The sequence below is a fragment of the Fukomys damarensis genome, unplaced genomic scaffold (assembly GCF_012274545.1).
Source record: "Fukomys damarensis isolate Sample0158 unplaced genomic scaffold, DMR_v1.0_HiC HiC_scaffold_37, whole genome shotgun sequence".
In the NCBI taxonomy this organism is placed as follows: domain Eukaryota; kingdom Metazoa; phylum Chordata; class Mammalia; order Rodentia; family Bathyergidae; genus Fukomys; species Fukomys damarensis.
Window position 1 is genome coordinate 3052872 of NW_022900949.1, and position 24416 is coordinate 3077287.

The 24416-nt window shown below is 48.6% G+C and overlaps 2 protein-coding genes across 3 annotated transcripts; both read right to left on the reverse strand.

The window, feature by feature from the left end:
- Nucleotides 1-785: 785 nt before the first annotated feature.
- Clec4g (C-type lectin domain family 4 member G) lies at nucleotides 786-4511 on the reverse strand. Its single transcript, XM_010605617.3, has 9 exons — nucleotides 4363-4511; nucleotides 4040-4150; nucleotides 3843-3896; nucleotides 3669-3731; nucleotides 3178-3282; nucleotides 2821-2910; nucleotides 2496-2644; nucleotides 2312-2427; nucleotides 786-1479 (listed from the first exon to the last, which is right to left on the reverse strand). Exons 1-9 carry the CDS (start codon nucleotides 4418-4420, stop codon nucleotides 1341-1343), a joined length of 885 nt encoding a protein of 294 aa, XP_010603919.1. The 5' UTR covers nucleotides 4421-4511; the 3' UTR covers nucleotides 786-1340.
- Nucleotides 4512-18355: 13844 nt separating this feature from the next.
- Nucleotides 18356-21899, reverse strand: Cd209 (CD209 molecule). Of its 2 annotated transcripts, XM_010605619.3 has the most exons (7): nucleotides 21779-21899; nucleotides 21586-21672; nucleotides 21289-21378; nucleotides 20920-21012; nucleotides 20339-20490; nucleotides 19722-19831; nucleotides 18357-18866 (listed from the first exon to the last, which is right to left on the reverse strand). In XM_010605619.3, exons 1-7 carry the CDS (start codon nucleotides 21816-21818, stop codon nucleotides 18719-18721), a joined length of 720 nt encoding a protein of 239 aa, XP_010603921.1. In that variant the 5' UTR covers nucleotides 21819-21899; the 3' UTR covers nucleotides 18357-18718. The 2 variants fall into 2 exon arrangements, with proteins under 2 accessions (XP_033615605.1, XP_010603921.1); XM_033759714.1 differs by lacking the exon at nucleotides 20920-21012 and having other exon boundaries at nucleotides 18356-18866.
- Nucleotides 21900-24416: the final 2517 nt, after the last annotated feature.

Genomic DNA, 24416 nt, shown 5'->3' on the forward strand with positions numbered 1-24416 from the left:
CCTGTGGTCTAGCCACATAGTGGAGCATGACTTAGTCATAAAAAGGAGTAGATGACTGATTCACAGCACAGCATAGGCGAATGCTGAAAGAACCCAGAGACAAACCCCACAAAACTACGTCCTATATAGTTTCATATATGTGAAAATTGGCAAAAGGCAAGTGAAATGGACAGTGATTAGCACATTAGTGGTGGTCTGGGGCAGGGCTCCGGGTTGGGACTGACCAGCAAGGGCCGGGGTGGGTGGCTTACGGGGTTACGGACCCGTTCTGTATCTGGCGTGGTGTTCTCTCTCCCGGTTTCGTGCCCTCCTACCCAGGCAGCCTGGGGTCTCCAAGCAGCCTTTCAGCCTGGAGCTCCCATCTGCTGGCCTGCCCTCTCCTCGGTCGGACCTGTCTCCATTGGAAATTCTCAGAGAGCCCCCAGGTCCCCAGCTCGGAAGCAAGAAAGTTTGGGAGTACAGGGTGAATTCAGATCAAAAGTCCCCAGTTGTTAGAGCCAGGCTCTGTGTCACCCGAACTCCTTTGTGAGTTCAACCACATCCATCCTCCTGAGATGCGTTCCTGATCGTCCCACCCCGTGGTCATGGGAACCGGGTGCAGTGGGCTCACCGAATCGGGGTAGCCCCGTGGCCCGCCCTCTCCGTAGCAGGTGACGGGCTTCTCCCTCCTCATACTGCCTCTTTCCAAAGATAAGGATGGCTCCCACAAATGCCCGCCTCACTCCTTCCTGCATTTCTCCGCTAAACCACTGGTCAGATGGTTCCTGTGCCCTCTTACACCTGAGCGGAGAGGCCCCCAGTGTGAGGACTGGGTATGGCCAATTCCTGTGTCCCCATCCCACTGGGACTAAGCTGTGTTCTAGGCGCCGAGAGGAAATGGTGCAGGGTGGGAACGTGCTGCTGCCTTCCGGTCCTCCTGGACACGTGGTTACCTGCCGAGGTCAGGAATCACTTCCGGGAAGCAGAGCAGAGTCTCTAGGATAAAGCCCCAGAACATATCTGCGGAGCCAGGAGCTCAGACTCACGTCTCAAACGTTTATTAATGCTTCAGAAATGCAGGAAAATAAGCAGCCCCATCTCTCAAGTTTGTTCTTGGCGTCTAGGAAGAGAGGTGAAATAGGATGGACAGGTGCAGGAGCAAGGATTTACAGCTGGTGGAAATTTGGTCAGGTCGGAATGTAGGGCGTTACGGTGAGGCTGAGCAGAGGTCTCTGCGCAGGCGCTAGACAGGGAAGGGTTGCGCAGCAGCGGCGGAGGGAGAAAGGTCCCGTTGTGCGCTCCCGGCGCACGCGCAGCTTCCCGAACTCGCCCTGCGGCTGGCGTGGCGTAGCGGGGCCAGCTCAGCAGCGCTGCCTCTTCTCGCAGATCCAGCCGTCCCGCTCGCTGCCGCAAGGCGCGTCGTTCCACAGCCCCGAGTGAAGCATCATGACACAGTCCTCTTGGCCCCGAGAGTCATTGGGCTCCCCCGAATTCCAGTGGCTGCAGTGATTGAATGGGGGCGTGGCTGGGAGTCCAGCCTTCCCTCCTAGGGTCTAGCCTGTTGGTGCTTTGGATCTGCCCCACCCTTGGCTGTCTAACGTGCGCACGCACCCGGGAATAGATAGCTTTCTTCCTATCAGTTCGTGTTCGCAATGCATCGTGTTTACAGTCCTTGTGAGGAGTTGGAGCATGGACATGACACACCTTGTCCTTTTTTCACCCCCTTTCCCTTCATCCCCCCCTCTCTTGTTTGAGACAGGGTCTCACTATGCAGTTGAGACTGACCTGGAACTCGCTATGTAGCCCAGGCTGGTCTTGGACTCACAGCGATTCTCCTGCCTCAGCCTCCCAAGTGCTGGGATTACAGACGGGCGCCACCACACCCGGCTTCCCTTCATCTCTTGATCCCTTTCCTGTTTCGAACTTGGGACCTTGCGCTTGCGAGGCAGGCGGCGGAACCACTGAGCTAAATCCCTGGCCAATGATCTATCTTTTATGTTGCTCTTTATTTGTATTTCTGGGTTTCTCACAGAAGAGAAACCATATGATATTCAAGCGTGTGTGTCTGATTTATTTCATTTAACATGATGGTCACAAGGTGCATCCATTTTTCTGCAGATGACTCAAGTTTTTCTTTATGGCCGAGTAAACACCACCTTTTCCTTATCCATTCATCTGCTGATGGGCACTTTTTAAGGTACCCTTAGCCAGTTCCTGAAGTTCAGCTTTCCCACCCCCTCAGACTAGCCAGAGCCAAGGATGTCCCTGAAACACACTTCCCCGAGGTCTAACTTGTCACCCTCCCCAAATCTCACAGCAGCCCGTTCCTTACCTGAAGCCCAGAGGGAGTCCGTCAACCCATTGGTAGTTCTGGATCCGGCCCGCGTTGCGGATACCCCTCAGGCCCAGCCAGTAGCCGCGGCCTCGTGTGTGCCGAGTCACGAAGCCCTGAAAGGGACCGTGTGAGCCCGCGCACAGGAGCCCGCGCCCTCTGCCGCGCCCTGCCGGCAGCGCACCTGCTTGTCCAGGTTGTCTATGATCACCAGGTGCGCGTCGTTGACCGCGCAGTTGCGCTGCGCCTCCTGCCAAGTGGCTCGTGGCTCGGAGAAATAGTAGCAGGAGCCCCGAAAGGGCAGCCACGACGTGGGACACTGCTCGCAGGAGCCTGTGGGTGGCAGCGGGGGGGTCAGCGAAGTGAGCTTCCCCAGGTGGGGCTGGGAGAGCGGAGATGGGCCGTGTTGGGTCCCCGGGCACAGGGCTGGAGCCGGGGCCAGGCGAGGTTTGATGGACGGGACCCGAGAGGCCGCCCCAGGCAGGCTCCCCTCCTCCCTGACTTCTCACTGTTCTGGAACTTGACGTTCTCCAGCTCCCGGAACAACTCATTTCGGATGTTCTCGCGGTCCCGGCCCGCCGTGGCCAAGTCCCGGGTCACTGCAGAGTCAGGGCAGCGCAGACTTTAGCTAGAGTTGGGGTCAGGGGCAGTCACGACTCTGCTAAGTGAAGGTCGAAATCCAAGCCCTCGGTTAGCTGGCATCGGATGTCAGGGGTCGAGTAGGACGTGAGTTAGAACCGGGTGCGTTACAGGTGTGGCGGGGAGGGGGAGGAGCTGGAGCTGTAGGAGGGTCAGATTCCGGGAGGGGTCGCAGGGCAGAGTCGGGGTCACGGCTGTTGGGGTCCAAGGTCAAGTCCGAGCCTCACCGCGCTGGCTCAGTTCTTCCAGGGCGCTTTTCTGCTGCAGCAGCTTCACCTGAGCCTCCCGCAGCTCGGCCACAGCCGCCTGCAGCTCCACCTTGGTGGCGTTGCCTAGGAAGGGGTCGGTGAACACTGTCGCTTAGCACCGTGGTCTCAAGGTGCATCCGTTTTCCTACCAGTGACTCAGATTTATCCTTTCTGATGGCAGAAACCCACAAAGATCATTGGAGGTTGAAGACTAGGAACCGGGGAGACGAACGTTTTGCAAACTGGCGGGGGGAGGGCCGGGACAAGGGCAGGAGATGAAAAAAGAATCGAGGTGCATTGTGTCCGTGCACCAAGTCCCCACCGGGAATGTAGTCCTTAAGTACTGCAAACATGGGCGAAATAAAATAAAAAGGAGGGAAGAGTAGGTGGGGTGGGGGTGGGGGCCCCGGCCCCGCGGACCTCTTCCAATCCGCGGCCGCGAGCCCACAGCCCGCCCCGCCGGTTCTCACAGCAGCTCCTGCAGGCTCCGACCTCCCGCTTCCAGGCACCGAGCGCCACCGCCTGCTGCGAAGCTGGAATGACAGCCGCCCCGCGGGCGTGCGGGTCACCGGAAGGGACTCGGGGCCCACTTCCCCCAGTCCGGGACCAGCCGGGACTCCGCCCCCCGTCCCTTCCGCACGCACCGTTTGCCCTCAGCAGGTCCTGGTGGCCGAGCAGCGCCCTGCGCTCCGTGGAGGCTGCAGAGAGCAAGGGTCATATAGGAGCGGCGGCGGCGTGGGAGGCGACTCGGGAACCCTCCCCTCGCCCAGGGGATGCGCACTGGTTGCGCCTCGAGTCCGCAGGAGCCGATCACGCCTCTCCCCACGAAGGGGTCACTCACCCTTGGACAAGAGGATGCTCAGAATGAGAGCCCACAGCACTGTGACAGCCAGGACAGCCAGGGCCAGGAGGAAAATTCTTTGCCGGAAGTAGTCCCAGCGTCCCCAGAGCCCTAGGAGAACACAGATGACCAGTGGCCCGAGCCTTGGGTTGAGGTTCAGAGAGGCGGAGGATCTTGCCTGCCCTCAGGCCGCCTTCTGGTGGGTAGGGGCAGACAGCCTGCCCACCCCGCTCTAAAGGGGTCCACAGCTGTGCTGTTTCTCCTGCCTCTTCCTCCTTGGATCCGGATCGAGGGGGTCCAGGAGGCAGTCCTGTCGCTGTTACCTCCTCCGGGGGCCTCCTCGGGGCTGTTCTCCCACTGGCTGTATCTGGTGGTGTCCATGGTGCCTCTGGCATCCAGCCTGGGCAGAGACCCGCATTTAATTTTCAGGCCCACCCTGGCCCTGCCCTCTCCTTTTCTTCCTTCCCTCCCATTTCCTTGGCCACAGTCCCTCCCAACAGGAGCCCGTACATGGACCAATCACGGTGCTCGGCCCTTGCAGACTGAGGCGGGCAGGGGTGGGGCGTTTCTAGATGCACCGGACCCGGACAAGTCATTCAGGGCCCTGGTGGATCTCGAGTCCCTCGGGTGTGGACTCAGCCTGGGCTATGCAGGGAGACCCTGTTTAAAACAAAAAGAGAGACTATCTGCAGACTCCCCACTCTCGCATTAAACTAATGGCAGATTTGCGTGTGTGTGTGGTACTGAGGTTGGAAACCAGGGCCGTGCATCTGCTAGGCAAGTGCTCCATCTCTGAGTTGCACCCCAAGCCCTCAAAACCATTGTTTAAAGTGGTGTCCTTCCTGAGCGAGGACAGACTTTTGTCACTATTCCCTAAACAATGGAGTCTACCTATTGTGTGCATTGTATTTGCATTGCGTCAGGTTACAGGCAGTCTAGAGGGGACTCAAATTATTTGGGAGAAGGGGTGTGGGCTGTGTGCAAACACTGCGTCAGGTTATGATAGAGGACTTGAGTCTGTGGTGTTTTATCCTGGAACCCATCCCCTGGGGATGGTTTTTGAGAGAACAAACCAGACGTATCCACGAAACTATCCCCACGGTCTCGTAGAACAGTGCCTATCACCCCACGCCCCTTTGGACGTCCCCTGTCTCATGTCCTTACTGCCTTCCCTGGCAGCCACTCACCTTTCTGTCATTAGATTGATTTGTGTTTTCTAGAAATGATTGGCATCGTATCTAGCTTTCTGAATCTCTTCTTTCTCTCAGTGTAATTACTTTGCAATTCATTCATGTAACGTCCAGTATCAATAGTTCATTCTTTTTATTTTTTATTTTTTTACTTATTTATTTTTGGTACTGGGTATCAAAGTTGGGACCTTGTGCTTGTCATTCTTTTTTATGGCTGAGTAGTATTCCATCGTGCATCTGGACCACAGTTGCTTATACAGTCACCTGTTGCTATATGCTTGGGTTGTTTCCGTGTTTTGGCTCTTAAGAATAAAGCTAAACTGGGCACAGTGGTGCAATCCCAGCCTGTAAGCCCGGCTCCTGAAGGCTGAGGCAGGAGGATTGCAAGTTCCAGGGCAGCCTGAACAACTTAGTGAGACCCTAGCTCAAAACAAAACAAGCGGTGGGGATGTAGCTCAGTGATAAGGTGGCCCTGGGCTTGATCCCAAGTGCCTTTAAAAAAATCAATTATGAGCATTTATGTACATCTTTGTGTGGATTTATGATTTTTTTTTAATACCAGGGATCAAACTTGGGTCCTTGGGCTTGCCAGGCAGGCGATGTAACCACTGAGCTAAATCCCCGGCCCTGGATCTATGCTTTTTTGAAGGTAAATACCTAGAAGTATATGTCTAGGACCTATGAGTAGATAAGTGTTTCACTATTTAGCATAAAAACCAATACTAACGTGGGAATCCCTCGGTTTAATCCTCAGCACGCGCGTGTGCACACACACAGACACACACACACACACACACACACAACCACAGCAAAACAAAATTCAAAAACAAAAACCCCAAAGGAGTTTACCATTTTGTTTTCCGCCTAGCAATGTTCAAGAGTTTCTGCTTCCCCTCATCTTTGCCAGTACTTGGTTAGGAGGGAGCTGAGCATACACACGCCTGTGATCCCAGTGCTCAGCTGAGACAGGAAGATCTCTGTAGTTAGGAAGAGGAAGGTCGTCTGGGTGTGCTCTGGAAGGGCCTGTCTCTTTCTCTGGCTCCTCCCTTCACCCTTGGCTTCCTGGCTGCCATGGGGTAAGCAGTTTTCCTCCGCCAGACCCTTCCTCCACAACTCTCTGCCTTAGAGCCAGCTGGCTGTGCACTAAAGTTGTGAGTCAAAACATTTAAACTGAAGGTGTTGGGTTTTGTGCCCCAGCAAGGAGGACAGTGACTAAGACACTGCTTTTAGCATCATATTTAAGATCCTATAAAAAAACCAGAATACATGAAAAAGGCATACAGTCTCAGTCTACTCCCTCACCTTTGTAGTGTGTGTAATTGAATCCAGGGCCTTCACACTGAGCTACATCCCTAGCCAGTTTTTACTTTTTATTTTGAGATAGGGTCTCACCAAGAATCTAAGTTGCCTAGGATAGGCCCGAATTCGTGGTCTTTCTGCCTGAGCTTCCCTGAGTCCTGAAATCAGTCAATTTCTGTTACTAACAACAAAATATTACAGACTGGGTAAGTTGTGGCGGATAGAAATTTATTTTGGCCTGTAGTCCTGGCCCAAAGTCAAGGAGTCACATCTGGCACAGGTTCTCTGGCCGACAAGACCCTGAGGTGGTGCTATGTCAAAATGGGAGCTTGGGAGACTTAACAAGACCCTGTCCCCAAAAGATAAAAATGTTCTGAGGATATAGCTAGTGTAAAGTCCCTGGGTTCAATCCCCAGTGTCACACACGTACACACACACACACACACACACACACACACACACACGACATACATAGAGTGCCCGGATGGTTAACAGAATGGAGAGAGTTAATTACATCTATAACTGAAAATCAGTTCTGGGACATGCAAAAAAAAAATACTTCTGCAAATTAAAAAAAGACATAAAAATCAGCAGAAAAGTGGGCCAAGAGTATGAAGATAATATCTACTGAAGAAGAAGTGTGATTAACGTGTTCGAGGAAGGCTTGGACTCATTAGTAATTGTAGAAACAGTAACACGACATCACCTTATACCAACTAAAATGGCAAACATTAAAAAGGTGGACAATTTTAAGGGTTGGCGAGAATGTGGGGAGATGGAAACCCTTACGTTCTGCCCGTGGAAATGTAAAATCAGTAGTTTTGGAAAGTAATCTGGAAATACATAGTGAAATTAACAAACTGTATGGTCTCTGCTGTTGTGAAAATAGATGACATTTTCAAGATGGGTCTCTCCAGAGACAGTAATTTAAGTCTTGTTTATGGTGGCAGGGTTAAGGATAATTTGTATGCTTATGAACGGGCAACAAATAAATAAAACTTGCTGAGGACACAGTCTAGAACAAATCAGCAATACATCAGGTGCAGGGGCTTTTGTCACTTTCCTGTCACTGAAACACAGTACGTGACACCCACAACTTACGGGAGGAGAGGTTTATTCTGGTTTAGTCCGCAGTTATCTGCTGCAGCAGAAGCAGGTTGGCAGAGAGATATGGTGGAGGCAAATGTACCTGGCTCATGGCAGTCAGGAAGCAGAGCTAGGAGCTTGGACATCCGGGTCAAGCTCTATGTGTCAGGGTTCAACAGAAGAACAGATTCAATGTACACTATGTATACAATTGCATGAGCCAGTGGTGGCGAACCTTTCAGAGCTTCCAGTGATAACGGCCTGCTGTGGCATGCGTGCCTTAGGTTTGCCACCACTGGTATAAGTGATTTGTGACGGAGACTTACAAGATCAGAATTGGAAGAGTCCCAGTGGCTGTTTCCAGATCAGAGAAAGAAGAGTCCAGAACGGCTGTCTATGCGTGGAGAGGCCGGAGGATCAAATAACAGTTGAAGTCAAAGGCATGGAAACTCATCACAGACTTACAGAGGTGAGCGTGTGCTGGGAAGCTGGAGTCATTGTTGGGAGACTGAAGGACCTGCGCTTCAAGTCTGGATCCCATTGTCCAAAGGCAACGTCAAAGGCCAGATCTCCCCTGAAAAAGGGACAGACTTCTTTCTTCTTTTCCTTTCTGATTCAATTCGAGGAACAGCCTAATGATGGGTGCCATCCACATCCGAGGTGGGTTCTCTCTCCTACACATCAGTCACCCACAGACACACCCAGAATTTTACTGATCTGCCAGGTAGCTCATATTCAAGTCAAGTTGACATGTGGCAGTTAATCATCGCATCCTCGGGACCCACCTCCAACCAGGCCCCACCTCCTAAAAGCATATTCAGCTCCCGAATTCATCAGTGGGTGAGTGTACTGATGAGTATAGCACCCCTGTGACCTAGTTATCTTGTAAAAAAAGATGATACTTTAAAAAAATAAAGTTTACTTGTACAATTTAGATGTGTACAATGATCGCATTCATCATATGGGATTAGTACCTGTACAGGATATATCTTAATTCTTATTTTTCCCCCATTGCCCTCCCCAACTTTAACCCTTCTTCCCCTCCTTATTTATAAAAGCTGTGTTTCTATTTTATCTTGCTTTCCTCATTTTTTCCCTTTTCCTACCTCCCTAGTGCCCCTTCCCATTTGAACTTTTTCTTCCTATTTCACTTTATCTATTATACATTTTGGTTCATTTTTACACCTCAGTTTCTCACATCAGAGAAACAATATAGTATTTAAACATGTGTGTCCGATTTATCTCACTTAAGAGTATGGTCTCCATTTAGATATAAATGTTGCAAGTTCATCTTTCTTTATGGCTGATATAGAACTGGAAAAAAATCAACCAACTTCCTCAAATTAAACACCTTATGCTAAAAATGGGTATCTGAGATGAATACACACTTCTCAGAGAAATGATTAGAAATGGTACATAAATATATGAAAAAATGTTCAACACCCCTGGTCATTTGAGAGATGCAAATTAAAACAACCCTGAGATTCCATCTAACTCCAGAGAGAATGGCTATTTTCACAAAATCAACTAATAACAAATGCTGGCAGGCCTGTGGGGAAAAAGGGACCCTTCTTCACTGTTGGTGGGAGTGCAGACCCCACAGTGGTGCAACCACTGTGGAAATTCTTCAAAACGCTAGGGCTAGAGGTTCCATTTGACCCAGACGCCCTCCTTCCTGGTGTCTCCCACCATGCCACAGTGATATGTGTGCACCCACGTTCAGAGCAGCACAATTTGTAATAGGTTAATCTTGGAAATGGCCCAAATGCCTCTCAACTGATGAAAGGATAAAAAGATGATATGTTTGGGGCCATTTTAAATATAAACCATACCATTCTGTCCCTGGTGGAACTCATGTCCATCTCATTATGCAAAATGCATTTAGTCCATCTCTAAGAGTCACCAAAGTCTTAACAGTTCTAGCGTTGCTGAAAAGTCCAAGGCCAAAGTCTCCTCTCAGACTAAAGGCAAACTCTTAGTTGCGATACCCTGTAAAAATTAAAAAGAAAGTTAGACCCTTCTACTTCTCTAATGGCATGGGGTAAACATTACCATTCCAAAAGGAAGAAATAAAGGGATAAAAAGGAATCAGTCCAAAGCAAGACCAAAATCCAGCAGGTCAAACATTAAATCTTACCAGCTCTGTGTTCAGTGCCTGTGACATGTTGTGGTGAGATGTGAACTCCAAAGGACTCAGGCAGCTCTGCCCCTGCAGCATTGGAGGGTGCAGCCTATATGACCCTTTCCCTTGGCTGTGCTCACTGCCTGCAGCTTCCTTCAGCAGACGTTCCATATTTCTGGCATTTTCAACTTTCTAGGGTACCCATGCTGTAGCCTGAATGCAGAGATGCTTTGAAATTTCCTTCGCCAGGTTAATTAGTTTTCTGGCTTAATCTTAGTCTCCCACCAAATCTAAGGACGTGGGCAAAGCGTACACACATTTTCTGCCAAAGAGTGGCACACATAGCCTTGAGTCCAACTGCCAGTGGAGTCCTTGTCCCCAGCTGGGACCTCCTTCCTGAGCCTGGCCTTTTCCATCCACATTTCTATCAGCACTGTGGCTTTCTGAGCCCTGACTAGAATCTCTCATCAGTCTCTGCTTGTAGCAGTCTAGAACTTCTCTAGCCTTTACCTCCAAATATTTCCAAATTCCTCTTGCCAACAAATTCCAAGTACTTCTAGAGTGCATGGTCGGGTATAGTGACAGCACAAACCGCACTTCTGGTACCAAAATCTACGTTACTCTTTTTTCTTGTCTAGAAACGCCAACACCTGCAATTTAAAGGAGGAGAGGTTTATTTTGGTTCATGGTTTTAGCCTATGATCGACTGGTTCCCAGGCAGAAAGAGGATGGCAGATGGGCACGGTGGAGGAAAAAGGGCTCAGCCTCGGCAGGAAATAGAGAGAAAAGAGAGGAACAAAGGACAAGAACATACCTTTCCTGTCATGTCCTCAGCGACCTACCTCCAACTCAGTACTGAACTCATTACTGGATGAAATTCTCCGATGAGTATGGTGCCTCCACGGTCCAATTATGCTCCAAACATAGGAGACTTCTGGGGACACTTTAGGTCTAAGCCGTCATTTACAGGCAGCAACATGTCTAGATTCCAGTAAGCTGGGGTTGGAAGGAAGAGAAACACCTTAGCTTCGATTAAATACAACGATTATGTGCTAAAGAAAGCGCCATATAGCAAACACAGCAGAGTGGGTGTATTGGGTACAGAGTTAAGCATTAATGGTCAGCAATGCTTAAAGGATAATGCAGAATGGAGGAAAGTCATTTTCTGAGGAAATGAGAAGACCTTCCTCCTCTTCCTAGAAGTTTTCTTGTTCCAGGATGCCAGATTCCTCTTGCTTTCATCAGAAAACAAGCCTATGTCAACAGGTGCTGACAACTGACTTATTAGCAGAACGTGACTGTGGGGGAGGATCTTTCTGGCAGGCCACAGCCCAAGTGGTGCTTAGTAAGAGGAAACTGTAAAAAAGACAAACTGCACAATTTCTGTTCAAGGCAAACATCAGAATGCATCCTTGGGAAAGGATCTGGATGGTTGGGCCTGATTCATCTGCCATTACAGGGAACAGATTAGTCCTTTGGGGGGATCAGAGGAAGTTTTCTGAAAGAGATAGCCGTACAGCATTGTCTTCCAGGACAGGTACACTGCAGACAGAAGGAGGAGAGGCAAAGCAGGCATCACCCAAGGCAGAGGCAAGGGACAGGAGAGTGGGTCCGAGGAGTTTGTACCTGGAGCTGGAGCTCCTTTGAGGAGCCGGAGCAGAGTTGTCAAGCTTAGCAAGAAAGCAAGGAAGCCAGAGTGCTGCCCATTTCCCATCCCAGGCTCTGCTGGAGGGGAATTGAAAGAGGAAGGGAGGCACCAATTATGAGGCTGCCCACAGACCACAAACCTAGTCCTGGCCCAAGAAGGGGATGGGGAATCTTTTTCTGGTGGTCATGGCAGAGGGAAACATATACAGAGAATTTCAAGGCGATGTGGTGAATCTTGAAAGCTCGGGGACCATGAGGGCCATTGGAGGCAACCTGATTGCACCTGGGGGGTCGGGGAGGGCCTCCTGGAGAAGACACCTGGACTGAAGGTTAGAGTTGATCCGGAGAAGATGGGGAGCTCAGTGAATGTTCCCAATACGATATTAACGCATGCACGTCGGGAGGGCAAACGAACAAGGCTCTTCGGAGAAGCTGGGATTAACTCAGCAGTCTGAGAGCAGTAGTCTGGGGTTGGAACTGAGCGAGGGCTGGACCACCTAAAAACCAGAGTAGCAAGGAGAAAGGGTTGGAACTGACACGAAAAGCAGGTAAAAGTCACAGGGTTCAGGCCCAAGGCCAGGACCACTCTAGTTTCCACGGTTTCTAGAGATGGGCGGCTGGGAATGACCAGTGAATTCAGCCCAATCCAAAGGCGTGTGGTACTTTGGTTGTTGCAGTTAATTCTGGCTTTGCTTTTTAAATAGAAAGTGTGCAAAGAGGTATGTAGGAAAAGGGGGCGGGAAACTTGCCTGACTTTTACTCAGCTTTGTGAAATTTGGACATCACCACACATTTCAGGTTATCTAAAAGTAAATAAATCATAACAAATAGAACGGACGTCTTGTAAAAGTCCCACCCTCTCTCTGGCCTCCTTCCTGTTTGTTTCTCTCCCAAATGTGGTGTATTTGTCACAATCAAACACTTCTACCGTGTGTATCCTCGGAGACAACGCACGGGACCGTTCGATACACCGGGAAACTTCCTAAACAGCTCACCGCGTGGTCTACATCCTTCCGGATCTTGTTTTTGTCTCGTCCGCCTTACCATGATAAGGAATATTTATTAAATGGGCTTTTTTTATTACAAAAAAAATGCTTAGCAAACAGAACAAGAGAAAACTTCCTTAGTTTGATAAAGGGCAACTTGCTGGAATCTCCAGAAATGTTTTACTTAATGATGAATTAGGAGCACCGGTTTTTTGTTTTGTTGTAAAATCAAAAATAAAGACGTCCGCTGTGTAAGGTGTTGGTTTGCAGGCCCCTCCACGCTCCGCACAAAGATATCCTGAACTTCTAACCTAGAGTGCATGTGAACTGGACCTTATTTGGAAATAGGGTCTTTGAAGATGCAGTTAAGCTATGATGAAGTCCTTTTTTAAGATTCCCAATTTGTGCACGTATCAAACTGATATTGCATTGATTAGAGTGGTTCCCGAGGACCCACACAATATCTTTAAATTAAATTTGTTTTCTTTATTAGTGCATTTTAATCATACTGAATGATGGGTTTTGTCTGCGTATTTGTGCATACATGGAATAGACCTTGATTATGTTCACCCCCAATAATCTCCCTTCCTCTCCTCTTCCCCCTTCCCTCCTCCCCTTAGTCATATCTAATAGTCTCCCATCTACTTTCCTGTTTCTGTATCTCTGTCTCTCTCTCTCCCCCTATACTTTTAAATTTTCACTTGTGATGAAAAATATAATGTTTAACTTTCTGAGTCTGGCTTATATGGTCTTGTGTTCCATCCACTCTCCTGAAAATGACCTGAGTTTATCCTTCTTTCTGGCTGAATAGTATTCCATTGTGTATAAACACTGCATTTTTCTTTATCTGTTCATTTGTTGATGGGTCCTTGGGCTGTTTCCATGCTTAGCTATTGTGAATGCACTGAGATGAACGTGAATTTGCAGGTAGCCCTACAATAGGCTGACTCTGATTCTTTATGGACCACACTGAGGCTGGATCCAATAGCAGCTCTATTAGTTTTTTTTTAGTTCCATACTGATTTCCATAGTGGCTGCACTAATTCATATTTTCACCCCCAGGGTAGAATGGCTCTTTCCTCCTGCATCTTTGCTAGCCTTTACTCCTTTTGTATTCTTGATGACTGCCATGAGGTGGAGTCTCCTTCCTAGGAAACATCTCGATTCAGTCACGTGCCACATAACCACATTTTGGTCAGTGATAACCCACACGTCACAGTGGCCCCATGAGATTATGCTGCCCAGCGACATCGCAGCTGTCTTAGTTTGTCTTAGTTAGTACAAGTGTTCTCTGTGATGTTCACGCCACAGTAAGATTGCCTAAGGACTCACTTTTCAGAACACAGTTCCATGACAGAGTGATGCACAACATTTACATATGAGAACCACAGTGATCCTCCTGCCTCAGCCTCCCGAGGGCTGAGATTACAGGGATGCATCACCATGGCAGGCTGCTGTCTTCTTAATTCATTGATCATTATCTCCTCTCAGCAGGACCCACTTGTTCCCTTGACTTTGTTTTCTTTTTTTTTCTTTCTTTTTTTTTTTTGAGACAGGGTCTCATTATGTAGTTGAGACTGACCTGGAAGTCACTGTGTAGCCCAGGCTGGTCTCAAACTCCCAGCGATCCTCCTGCCTCAGCCTCCCGAGTGCTAGGATTACAGGTGTGCACCACCACGCCCAGCTTGACTTTGTTTTCAATGAATGTCTTCTGCACCACCCAACACAGGCTTTGTGAACACATCAGCTGCCCCCTCTGCACATTCACTTGCTCACAGAGCCTCACTCGAACCCAGGATCTAGTCTGCAAGTGTCTGAAGGTGAGATTGATGGGCTGCACTGTCACCTTCTGCCCTCTCTGGCCCTGGCCCCCGGTACTCAAAGTTGGCAGTGTTTTAAAGCCAGGATAATTTATCTAGAAAATAATAATCTAAACAGAACAGCTTTGGGCCAGGAATTTAGCTCAGTGATGCCGCAGCCTGCCTCACAAGTGCAAGGACCTGCATTCGATCCCCGGTACCAAAAAAAAAAAAAAAAAAGAACCTAAACAGAACAGCTTTCTCGTGTTCTGCTGATGAGTATTTGTAGTGAAGGAGGGGAAAAGTCCTCTTCACAATGTAGTAAATACCCTGAATGTCAAAGAATGATCCTAGCACGAATCTGGAGCTTGGGTAGGGCTCAGTGGTAGAAGGCTTTGCCTTGCATTTGTGAGCCCTGGGTTTCATCCCCAGCTCTGTGTACAAGACTAAAGACTATGGATAAAACTTAGATTGAACTCAGCTCGGAATAAGAAAAGACGCAAAATGAATTCACAAAGACAACACCCAGCATCTCAAAGAGAACATTAGCTTTTCGCAAATTTAATTTACGCATTCAAGGTCATCCCAATAAAACAAAATCCTAAACAGACTTTTTTTGGTTAGAGTTTTTTTCTTTTGGAGTACTGGGAAAATCAAAACCAAAGGCTTCTGTATGCTGGACAAAACTCTACCAGTGAGGTACATCCCTGGCTCAGATGGAGTGCTTTTTAGTGGTACAGTACAAAAAAATGAATGGTTTTTACTTTTACAGTTATAGGTTATGAACAAGAGACATCTACCATATTTTTTACCTTGGTCTAATATCTCAATTATTTTCACTTTGTTTTCAATAAGTTTATTGGTACATTTTGGGTAGACAGTACAGTTACATTCACCACTGGGATCTTGTACCTTTACGTGACAGGTCTTGGTTCTCATTTTTCCCCTTGTCCCTGCCCTCCCTTCACCCCCTCCACCCTTCCCTACTTACAAAGACTTTGTTTCCTTTTTTTCCTTTTCTCGTGTTTTCCTTTTCCTTTCTCTCCTTTTCCCCTACCCCTCCCACTTCCCCTGCTCCTTTAGCCCTTTTCTTCCTATGTCATAGTGTCGATTATACAATTCAAACCTCACTTACACTTTTAGCTTTTCACACCAGAGAAACGATTCAGTATTTACACATGTGTGTCCTGTTTACTTCACTTTTTTAAAATAAAGAAATGTGTATAACTGTCTCCAAAAGACCATAAAGAACTTATCACAAAACCATATGTGGAATAGCAATTAAATCACATTCCAAATACAAATGGTCCAACAACAGAGTGACATGTTTTCTTAAAAACATGCAATGTCAGTCACTTAGAATTATGGTCCAAGGTGCCTCTGCGACATGGATGCAGACCCATGCTCTGTCCGCAGCACCACTGTCCTGTGCATCCCCTCATGGGAGTCCCAAGGCAGGCAGCCTCTTTGCCAAGATTTGTATATGTTGATGTGCTTAACTCGCACGACTGAACTGTACAGCAAGCACAGGGCAGCACAACTGTGACGGGGTCTGGTGGACGCATGAGCTACTGCTGTGATTTGCTCACATCTAGGAATGTTCCTAAGGTGAGGTCCATTTGCACCTGTGAAAGTTCGCGACTCAGATGTCTGTATGTCAGGGACTTATTGTAGTTTGAACTCACAGATGAGCTGCAAAGAGAGTGGAGCCTGAGTTAATGTCACCCCTTGTCATCACACACATGTCAGAACAAAGAACTGAACATCGGTACAATACTATGGACTCAGCTATGGAGCTCACTCGGATTTCACTAAAGCTGCAGTCCCATGGGTGTCCTCTCTCTGTTACATTGCCTCAACCAGCATCACACGGTACATGCCGTCAGTATGAGTTTGCTAGGGATGCCTTGACAAAAGTGCCTCAGACCGCATAGCCTGAACAACAGAAGGTTTACTTTCTTATGGTTTTGGAGGCCAGAGTCCAAGGTCACTGTGTCAGCAGGCGCTGTAACTTGGATATGACGTGTCCCCCAAAGGCCCACGTGTCATAAGCTCGGTGTGCAGCGTGGAGGCATTGGGAGGTCACAGAGACTCTAAGAAGTACTAGGAGAGGTCTTCCGGTCATGGAGGGTGTGTCCTTGGAGGGACTAAGGTTCTCTGGCACCTTTCTCTTTGTCTTTTTCACATCCCTGTCAGGAAGTGAGTAGTTTTGCCCTACGCTGCTGCTGTGATACACTGTTTCGGCTAATCAGGCATGGATGGAAACTTCTAAGCCGTGAGCCAAAAGAATCCTTTTCTCGTTGTAAGTTGATTTATCCCAGATATTGTTACAGGGGTGGAAAGCTGCCTGATGACAGCAGGGCTTGTTCTGTTGTATGTCTCTCATTGGCTTGCAGATGGTCCTCTTCTCTCTGTGTCTTTACATAGTCATCCTTCTGTGTGTCTGGGTCGTGTCTCCTTTTTATGAGAACACCAGTCTTCTTGGATTAGGATGCGCTTTAATGCCTTCATTTAACTTCATCATCACTACAGAGAACCTATGGTCACGTTCGGAACTACTAAGGCTTAGAAGCTCGGTATATAAATCTGGAGGGCTGCATAATTCAGTGCCACAACAAGCATCACGACACTTGGTCTCCTCCAGACTCTGGCAGTCTCCTTGCTTCTGTAGTTTGAGTGTCTTTACGCGCCATAAGGTTGAGCCCCAATTTGGTAATGTTGAGAGCCACTGGGACCTTTAAGTTCCCGGGTCCTTGCAGAGAGTAATTAGGCCATGGTGGGCATCACCTTTGGAGAGGGATTAATGCTCATCTCTTGAAATGAGATCCCTCAGAAACCACCATCACCATCAATAAACTTTTAGGGGATAGAGAGACATTGAGGTTATACAAATACCCTGTTTCTTCTAACGGTCCCACCCATTCATTAGACCTTGCCCGTGACAGTCATTGGTGGGGTATTCTCATTGTGATTTCCCATTCTTTGTACTTTTTACATTTATTTATTTATATGTACTGGGAATTGAGCTCAGGGCCTCACACTTGCCAGGCAGGCGTGGTGCCGCTGAGCTACAGCCCCGACCCCACTTTTACATTTTATTAATTGAAATCATTCTGTAAGAATGACCAAAGCAATCTTCTAATAGCCTTTAGTTTTTAGGTCCACAGGATAACTTTAGATTTACAGCAAAATTAAATGGAAGATACAGAATGTTCCATATACTTCCTCATCTGATCTCTCTCATTGTCAATATCCCCCGCTGGTGGAGGGGTTGCTACCATTGATGGACCTTCACAGACATAGCTCGATCACTCAAAGAACACGGTTTGTGTTGTTTAACCTGTTGTGCATTCCACAGGTTTGGGTGAATGTGCAATGATGTGTATCCCCCATTACGGCATCATACTGAATAATGTTTCTGTGTCCCATCTATCCACAACTGTGTTTAAAAAATTCTGCAGAAAAATTGAAAATTGATTTTATTTTTAGTTTCAGTTTTTGTTTTTTTGGAGACAGGGTCTTGCTTTGTAAGGCAGGCTGGCCTCGAACTCACAGCGATCCTCCGGCCTCGGCCTCCCAAGTGCTGGGATTACAGGCAGGCACCACCAGTTAGGCTTGAAAATTAACTTCAAAACCAGTTTGGTAAGTGGATTATTCAAGATGTAATAAAGACTAATGAAAAGAACTCTTGAGATTAGGGAATGAGGAGTTTTAGTTTTCACAGGAGATATTGATGTAACTTGGTTTGATGTACAGGGTGACTTAATCGAAAGGTAAATTAAAATGTTTAAATCTATAGTCATGGCTGGGCATGGTGGCACACTCCTGTAATCCCAGCACTTGGAGGCTGAGGCAGGAGAGCTGCCACAGTTTTGAGACCACCATAGTGAGTTCAAGCCCAGCCTGAACTACAGAGAAAGACCCTATCTTAGCAAAGAAAACCAAACAAAAACTGTAGTCATTTACAAATCATTTAAAAGAGAAATTTCACAAGAATAGACAAGAACATTTTCATGGAGAAGAATCACACTTTGCAAATATCAAAACACACTAGCTGGGCATAGTGGCACATGCCTGTAATCCCAGCACTGGGGAGGCTGAGGCAGGAGGATCACTGTGAGTTCAAGACCAGCCTGGGCTACACAGTGAGTTCCAGGTCAGTCTCAACTACATAGTGAGACCCTGTCTCAACCCCCCCCCAAAAAAAAACAAAAAACGACACACTCTAAATTGCTTAGGCTTTCCCAAGAAGCAGAGCCTCAGGCAAGTGTTTGGATAGTTGTAGTTTATCTGGGAGGGGATTCACAAGCAGAGGAGGGGCAGAGAAAAGAGGGTGGGTAGGGTAGGAAGGAAAGACGCTACTGCAGGGGACATCGCTGAGGGCAGCCGGGGCCAAGTCGCACAGATGACATGGACAGTAGAAGATACCCAGCACCAAGTTAAATACGTAGTGCCAACAGATGAAGGGGAGGAGCTGGCCTAAATGCGGGTGATTCTGTGCACGGGGTGGGCGGGCTGGAGCTGCAGGGGCTGTGAGAGGGGCTTGGCCGTCAGGTGGAACAGGAAGCTGCAGACCGTTCACAGATGAAGAATTTGTGGACATGGCATTTGGAGTCGTTCCATCCATCGCCATAAAACTCTGCACAGTCTTCCTCCCCCGAGCTGTTGGGCTCGCCTGGGTTCCAGTACTTCATGAAGCTGGAAAGTCCATCCACCACGTGAGCCTCTGCCCCAGCCCCTCCTCCCCTGCGAACTGTATTTTAGCTTCGGGAAACCATGGGTTTACATCTACCCTGCGTGCGTGTGGCAGACGTGTCTTGTTCTGGACACCCAGGGACCTGCCCCAAGTCACTTGGCCTTGTTGGGACCCTGACCCTTGTTGTCCACCGTGTTTGGGAAGAGTCCTTCTGCTGAAGGGGTGATTTCCAGGTGCGAAACCACCGAGGAAGACTCAACACTCCCGGCTACTTTCCTTACCAATCGTTTGCGCTCTGGGCCCCTATGCAACTCCCTAGAGCCAAGGACCAGACACTCAGGGACAACAACCTGCATACCAGAACGTGCCGACATTAGAAAGTGGCCCATCCTGAGGCCGCTTATTTCTCTTCATCTAACCCTTCCCAAGGACACGGAAATACGGTTCCTTACTCCAACTCGTCTTCCTTCAACCTCTGAATTGGCCTTGCTCCGTCCCCACGGAATCCACCATAGTGTGATATACAGTCCCTCCCTCCAGCCGGAGTAGAACAAGCTACCCTTTAAAGGAAATTATCTCCTGAGCTTTTGGCCTTGCCACACCTCAGACTTTATGTGAATGACCCGTATTTAAATTGTCCACCCAGTTTGCGAGTTCCGACTGTGAAAGTTCAGGGACCTATGACTGTCTGCATGTGAGTATGAGCGCCGCCTTCCTCAACTCAGTAGATGGCACTGCTACACCGAGGGGCACACGGAGCGTGCGTGCGCGCGTCGGGGAGAACCGCAAGTGTAGCGCCAGCCAGAGACTCAGTGCCCCACTCGCTGTGTAGGATGCCGCCTCCTCCTCGGATGTACCTGAGCGACAGAGGCGAGCCGTCCACCCAGCGCCACTCGGATTCCTTGTTCAGGTCTGAGAGTCCCATCCAGGTGCGGCCTTTACTCTTAGAAGTCTGCTGCAGGAAGCTCTGGAGGGGAGAGCAGGGGTCAGGAGGGAGCTGTGCCCCCGCCCTGCGTTTTCCAGCCGGCACCTCCTCCATCTCTTGGCAGGAAGCTCTGCCCTGCAGCTGGACCCTCAACCTCCCACTGCACCGTGGCTCCCCCGTGAAATCAAGAGATCTGAGCTCTCCTCACATCTGTGTGCCACGGGCAGATGAGTTCTGATTCGTACACAGAGGTGTGTGTCTGGCCTCACCCCACACACGGCTGTCAATACTGCCTGTCTGTGTGTCTGGTGAGTTCTGAGTGGGTCCACACAGATTACTCGCCACTGGGTTTAAAGTGCCGGAGACAGATCACACTAGTTCGCGACTGCTAGTCACGCACATCGCCTATTTTCAATTCTCCACCCAGTGGCATCCTCTTGTAGCCAGAAATCAGCCACAGTAAATAGCCCCTCATCCGGAACACCCCGATCTGACCGCCCACCGCCTCCCTGATGCATCTCCAGCGAAGGAGAGGCCCACGCCCCGCACCTGCTCCTCAGCGCTCTCCACAATAACGAGCTGAGCCCCTGCTTCCTGGCAGGCGGTGACGGACTCATGCCAGTCCCGTTGGGACTTGGAGAAGAAGTAGCACCTTCCTTGGAAGATGGTCCAGTCCCAGGGGCAGGGGCGGCACAGACGGTCTGTTGGGAGAGGGATCGTGCTACACCCATGTTTACATGCTCCTGCTCCTGTGGTTACCCAGCCTTCCGGTCCGGGAGTCAGGACCCTCCCTGGACACCGCACCCTGGGGGGAACACTTCCTTCCCCACTCCCAGAGCCCCTTTCTTGTCCCGGGAGCACCCAGGAGTCCCAGTCCATCTCCTCTAGGTGGAGAGAGCAGGATCTGGAGGTGGAAATAGAGTGCAGGGGACTGGTTTAATGGCTGTCTACTGTGTGCCTGACACTCAGTGCACAGCAGGTGCTACCTTGGATGGCTTCCTGTGTTTCCAATTTACAGAGGAGGCTGAAAGGGGGGGGAGAGGGAGGGCAAGTGCACCACGGAATTATGCAAAGGGATCCCACACTGAGGCCAACTCAGGCTGTTAGAGACCTGCTTTCTAGTCCCTCACCGACTCTAGTCTTCAGCTGGTTAAGTTCCTGGAAGATCTTCTCCTGCTTTGACTGCTCCTGCTCCAGTTCCTGCAAGCTGGGGCCTCTGGAGACTGTGCCACGAAGCACACGCCACTGTTAAGCACTTAGTGTGTGTGGTGGCCCGCAGCAGGACTCCAGACACACTGCACCTGAGAGCTAATGCCTTGTTCGATCCCGTTCAAAAGGGAGGAAACACCACCAGGGGAAGTGGACCCAGGAGCCCAGCCGCTCCTCCTAACTCCTCTGCGCCAGATGTAGGAGGGGTCCTCAGAAGCTCCTGAAGGCCTCTGGAGGACCCATCCCAGCTGCAGCCCAACTGCCGTCCCCACCCTCAGTCCTGCTCTGACCTTGGGCAAGGATGGCCAACAGGAGTCCAGCAAATAACGTGAGGGCGAGTATCTGTAGGAGCAGGGAGATGGAGTAATTTCCCAGACACCCTGCAGGAGAAGAGCAGGGGTTCCAGCATGCCTGTGTCTCTTCCTCAGCCTGGCCAGCAGACTCTTTCTTTCCAGGGCACAAGATTCCATTTCCCACCTTGCACCTCTCCAGGACCCAGGAGACCAGAATCCCAACACATTTCTTCTCAGGACCCAAGCGTCTGGGAGGAAACATCCACCCCTCCTCAGTCCCCACCCCTGTCCTACCTCCATAGCAGTTGAATGTAGAAGTTGGTTGGCATCCAAAGCTTTTTGTGAAACATTTGGGGCCGCTGGTTATCAGTTCCTCTTCATCTGAAGGAACAGAAAATCAGGGCCTGGTCTGGGCAGGCTGAGACCTGAGATCCTCCCCTCCAGACCTCCTCCCTGAGTTCCTCTCAGAATCCCAGCCCAGACTCACCCAGGGGGCCCAGCTGCTGCTGTGCCCTGTTGTTACTCATGTTCACCGCTGTCCCTCAGTGCTCAGGACAGGTGGAGACCACAGCTTTTATGTCCACCCCCTGAGCCTCACTCCCTGGATCTACTTTCACATAGGAAGAGAAACAGGGAACTGGGCGTTGAACCCGGAAGAGGTGAGAGGGAGGGAGTCGTGAGCCTTGGAGGCAGTGGTCGGTTGGTCCCACGAATTTCAGGGAGGGGTTGGTGGTGGTCTGGGCTTCCTAGCGGAAAGAACTGGTTTGCTCGGATGTGACCAAGCTGTGGGATGCCTTTAATGATGAGATTTTTTTGTTTTTTTTTTTTTGGTACTGGGGATGGAACTTGAGTCCTTGTGCTTGCAAGGCAGGTGATGGCACCACTGGGCTAAATCCCCGGCTGGATGCCTTTAAGGAAAGCAATAAATTGTAAGAGAAAGCTATTTTTCAATTCCTTCTCCACTTGTGGCAAGGGAGGGCAGACAAATGTTCCCAGTCTTCCTGGAAACATCCCCTCCGGCTTCAGGGTTTTCTGCCCTGGTTTGTTCATGTCCTTATTTCCAGGGCTTCTGTGGACTGATGGGAGTAAGGCTGAATCATCGTCCTTGATATTTATGTAATGCCCAGTGTAGTTCGGCATTTTGACTCCTTTCTGTTTGCATTCATTTCGTCTTCCCAGCCTGTGATCAGTGATCTGACTTCTATTTTACAGTCCAGTGAAATTCAAAGCACAGGGAAGTCAGGTAAACAAGTGGTCCACGGTCAATGGTAGAGCTAGAAATTGATCTTAGTCTGTCTGAAGACAGACTGTGAATTGAGGAGAGTCACATGGGCTCAAGGAGGAAACAAAAGAATTCACTGCAATGACTCACAACTGCCAAAACTAAAAAAAAAAAAAAAAAAAAAAAAAAAAAAAAAAGAAAAAAAAAAAAAAAAAAAAAAAAAAAATCCAAGTGGCCACCAATACATGCATGGGAAAAAGTGGTGTCCCTACAACCACAAAAAAGCAAACTGTCAAGGCCTGCAATGAAATGAGTGACTCAATCTGGAAGAGTGGAGGTATTCAGACATATAAAATGATGCTGTAAGATTTGGTTCAGAGGTCTTCAAATAACTTCTCAGTGATGAGTGTGATTGTAAGGTACACCCAAATGTACCGATCAACTCAATTAAAAAAATTAACTCCACCCCCACGAGAAGGCTTAGTCAGGGAATGGTCACGTGAACCGAACAGATACTTTTCAAAAGAGGAAGTACAAAATGGCCAATAAATACATGAAAGAAATGTTCATCGTATTTAGCCATGCGTGAAATGCAGATCAAAACACATCTGAGGTCCGTCCGTCGTCCTCCAGTAAGAAGGGGCTGCCATCAAGAACACCGAAAACAAGTGCTGGTGAGGATGTGGGGAAAGAGGAAACCTTCTACACTGTTGGTGAGGGTGTAAACTGATAGAACCTCAGTGGAAATCAGTATGGAGACTGCAGGAAACTAAAAAAGGAAACTCCACCTGACCCGGCCACATCTACGCGGGGAAACTTAAAATGTAAATAAATAGAAGAGTGAAATAAAGGAGAGAGGGTAGGAAACAAAAAGGCAGCGTTGTTTTGAGATGGGGAAGGGGCAAAGAGAGGAAGGAGGAGGAAAAAAGCTAGGGAGGGGATAAAGGAATTGAAAATAACCAAGATATGCTACATACACGGACCACTTCCCCAAAACAAATGTAACTGTGATGTGTTGCAAACATGCACTAATACAATAAAATTAAATTAAAAAAGCAAAGAGGTGTTACATCAAAACCACAAGAGGTCATTGTTTTTGTTTTTTTAATTTTGTAAGATGTGTCCCAATTTCATTTAAGGATGCCAAATTACATATTTCAAATTTCTAAAATGGACTAGAACCATCTTGGAATGAAGACACGGCATAAATGAACACTAACAACCCTTGAGATTCAAGATTTACAAAGAAAGCAAAATTCCTCTGCAAATCGCATCCCCCTTATGTAACAAGATGAGCTCTTATCTACCACTTCACTTTGGCGATAGCTACGTTCTAAAGGAATGGGGAAAAGTGATGCTGTTACTTCTTTAAGTTGATTAAAAATGGGATTCTGTCTTTAGATTAAAAATTTAAAGATCAGAAAAGTTATGTTTGGATGAAATATGGTTACAAAAAATCGACACAGAATGTCTCCTCAAAATTTTGAAAATAAAAAGGAAAAAAACTACTATGATTGGTTAAGGATTTCTAGGAATGAGTGAAACAGTCTCAAGAAGAGGTATGGAGGGCTGGGGTCTAAGGTCAGTAGTTCCGCTGCCTGCCTCACAAGTTGAAGGTCCCAAGTTTGACCTCCAGTACCAATAAAAGAAAAAAAAAAGAGAGAGAAAAAGAAAACTATCAGCCAAGTGTGGTGGCACACACCTGTCACCCCAGCACTCGGGAGGCTGAGGCAGGAGGATCGCTGGGAGTTCGAGACCAGCCTGGGCTACATAGTGAGTTCCAGGTCAGTCTCAACTACATAGTGAGACCCTGTCTCAACCCTCCAAAAGAAAACAAACAAAAAAACTATCATTTGTAAAAATATATCAACTCAATGTAATCAGAGGTCATTTTTTTTTTTTT

Excerpts from the sequence above, each read along its gene's own strand:
- Cd209 (XM_010605619.3), bottom strand. The coding sequence starts at position 21,818 with ATGAGTAACAACAGGGCACAGCAGCAGCTGGGCCCCCTGG. Across the intron at positions 21,379-21,585 it reads TACATTCAACTGCTATGGAG|GGTGTCTGGGAAATTACTCC; the intron begins GTAGGACAGGGG and ends CTTCTCCTGCAG. Across the intron at positions 18,867-19,721 it reads GGCTCGCCTCTGTCGCTCAG|CTTCATGAAGTACTGGAACC; the intron begins GTACATCCGAGG and ends TGGACTTTCCAG.
- Clec4g (XM_010605617.3), bottom strand. The coding sequence starts at position 4,420 with ATGGACACCACCAGATACAGCCAGTGGGAGAACAGCCCCGAGGAGGCC. Across the intron at positions 3,283-3,668 it reads CGGAGCCTGCAGGAGCTGCT|GCAACGCCACCAAGGTGGAG; the intron begins GTGAGAACCGGC and ends ACCCCTTCCTAG. Across the intron at positions 2,428-2,495 it reads TAGACAACCTGGACAAGCAG|GGCTTCGTGACTCGGCACAC; the intron begins GTGCGCTGCCGG and ends GGTCCCTTTCAG.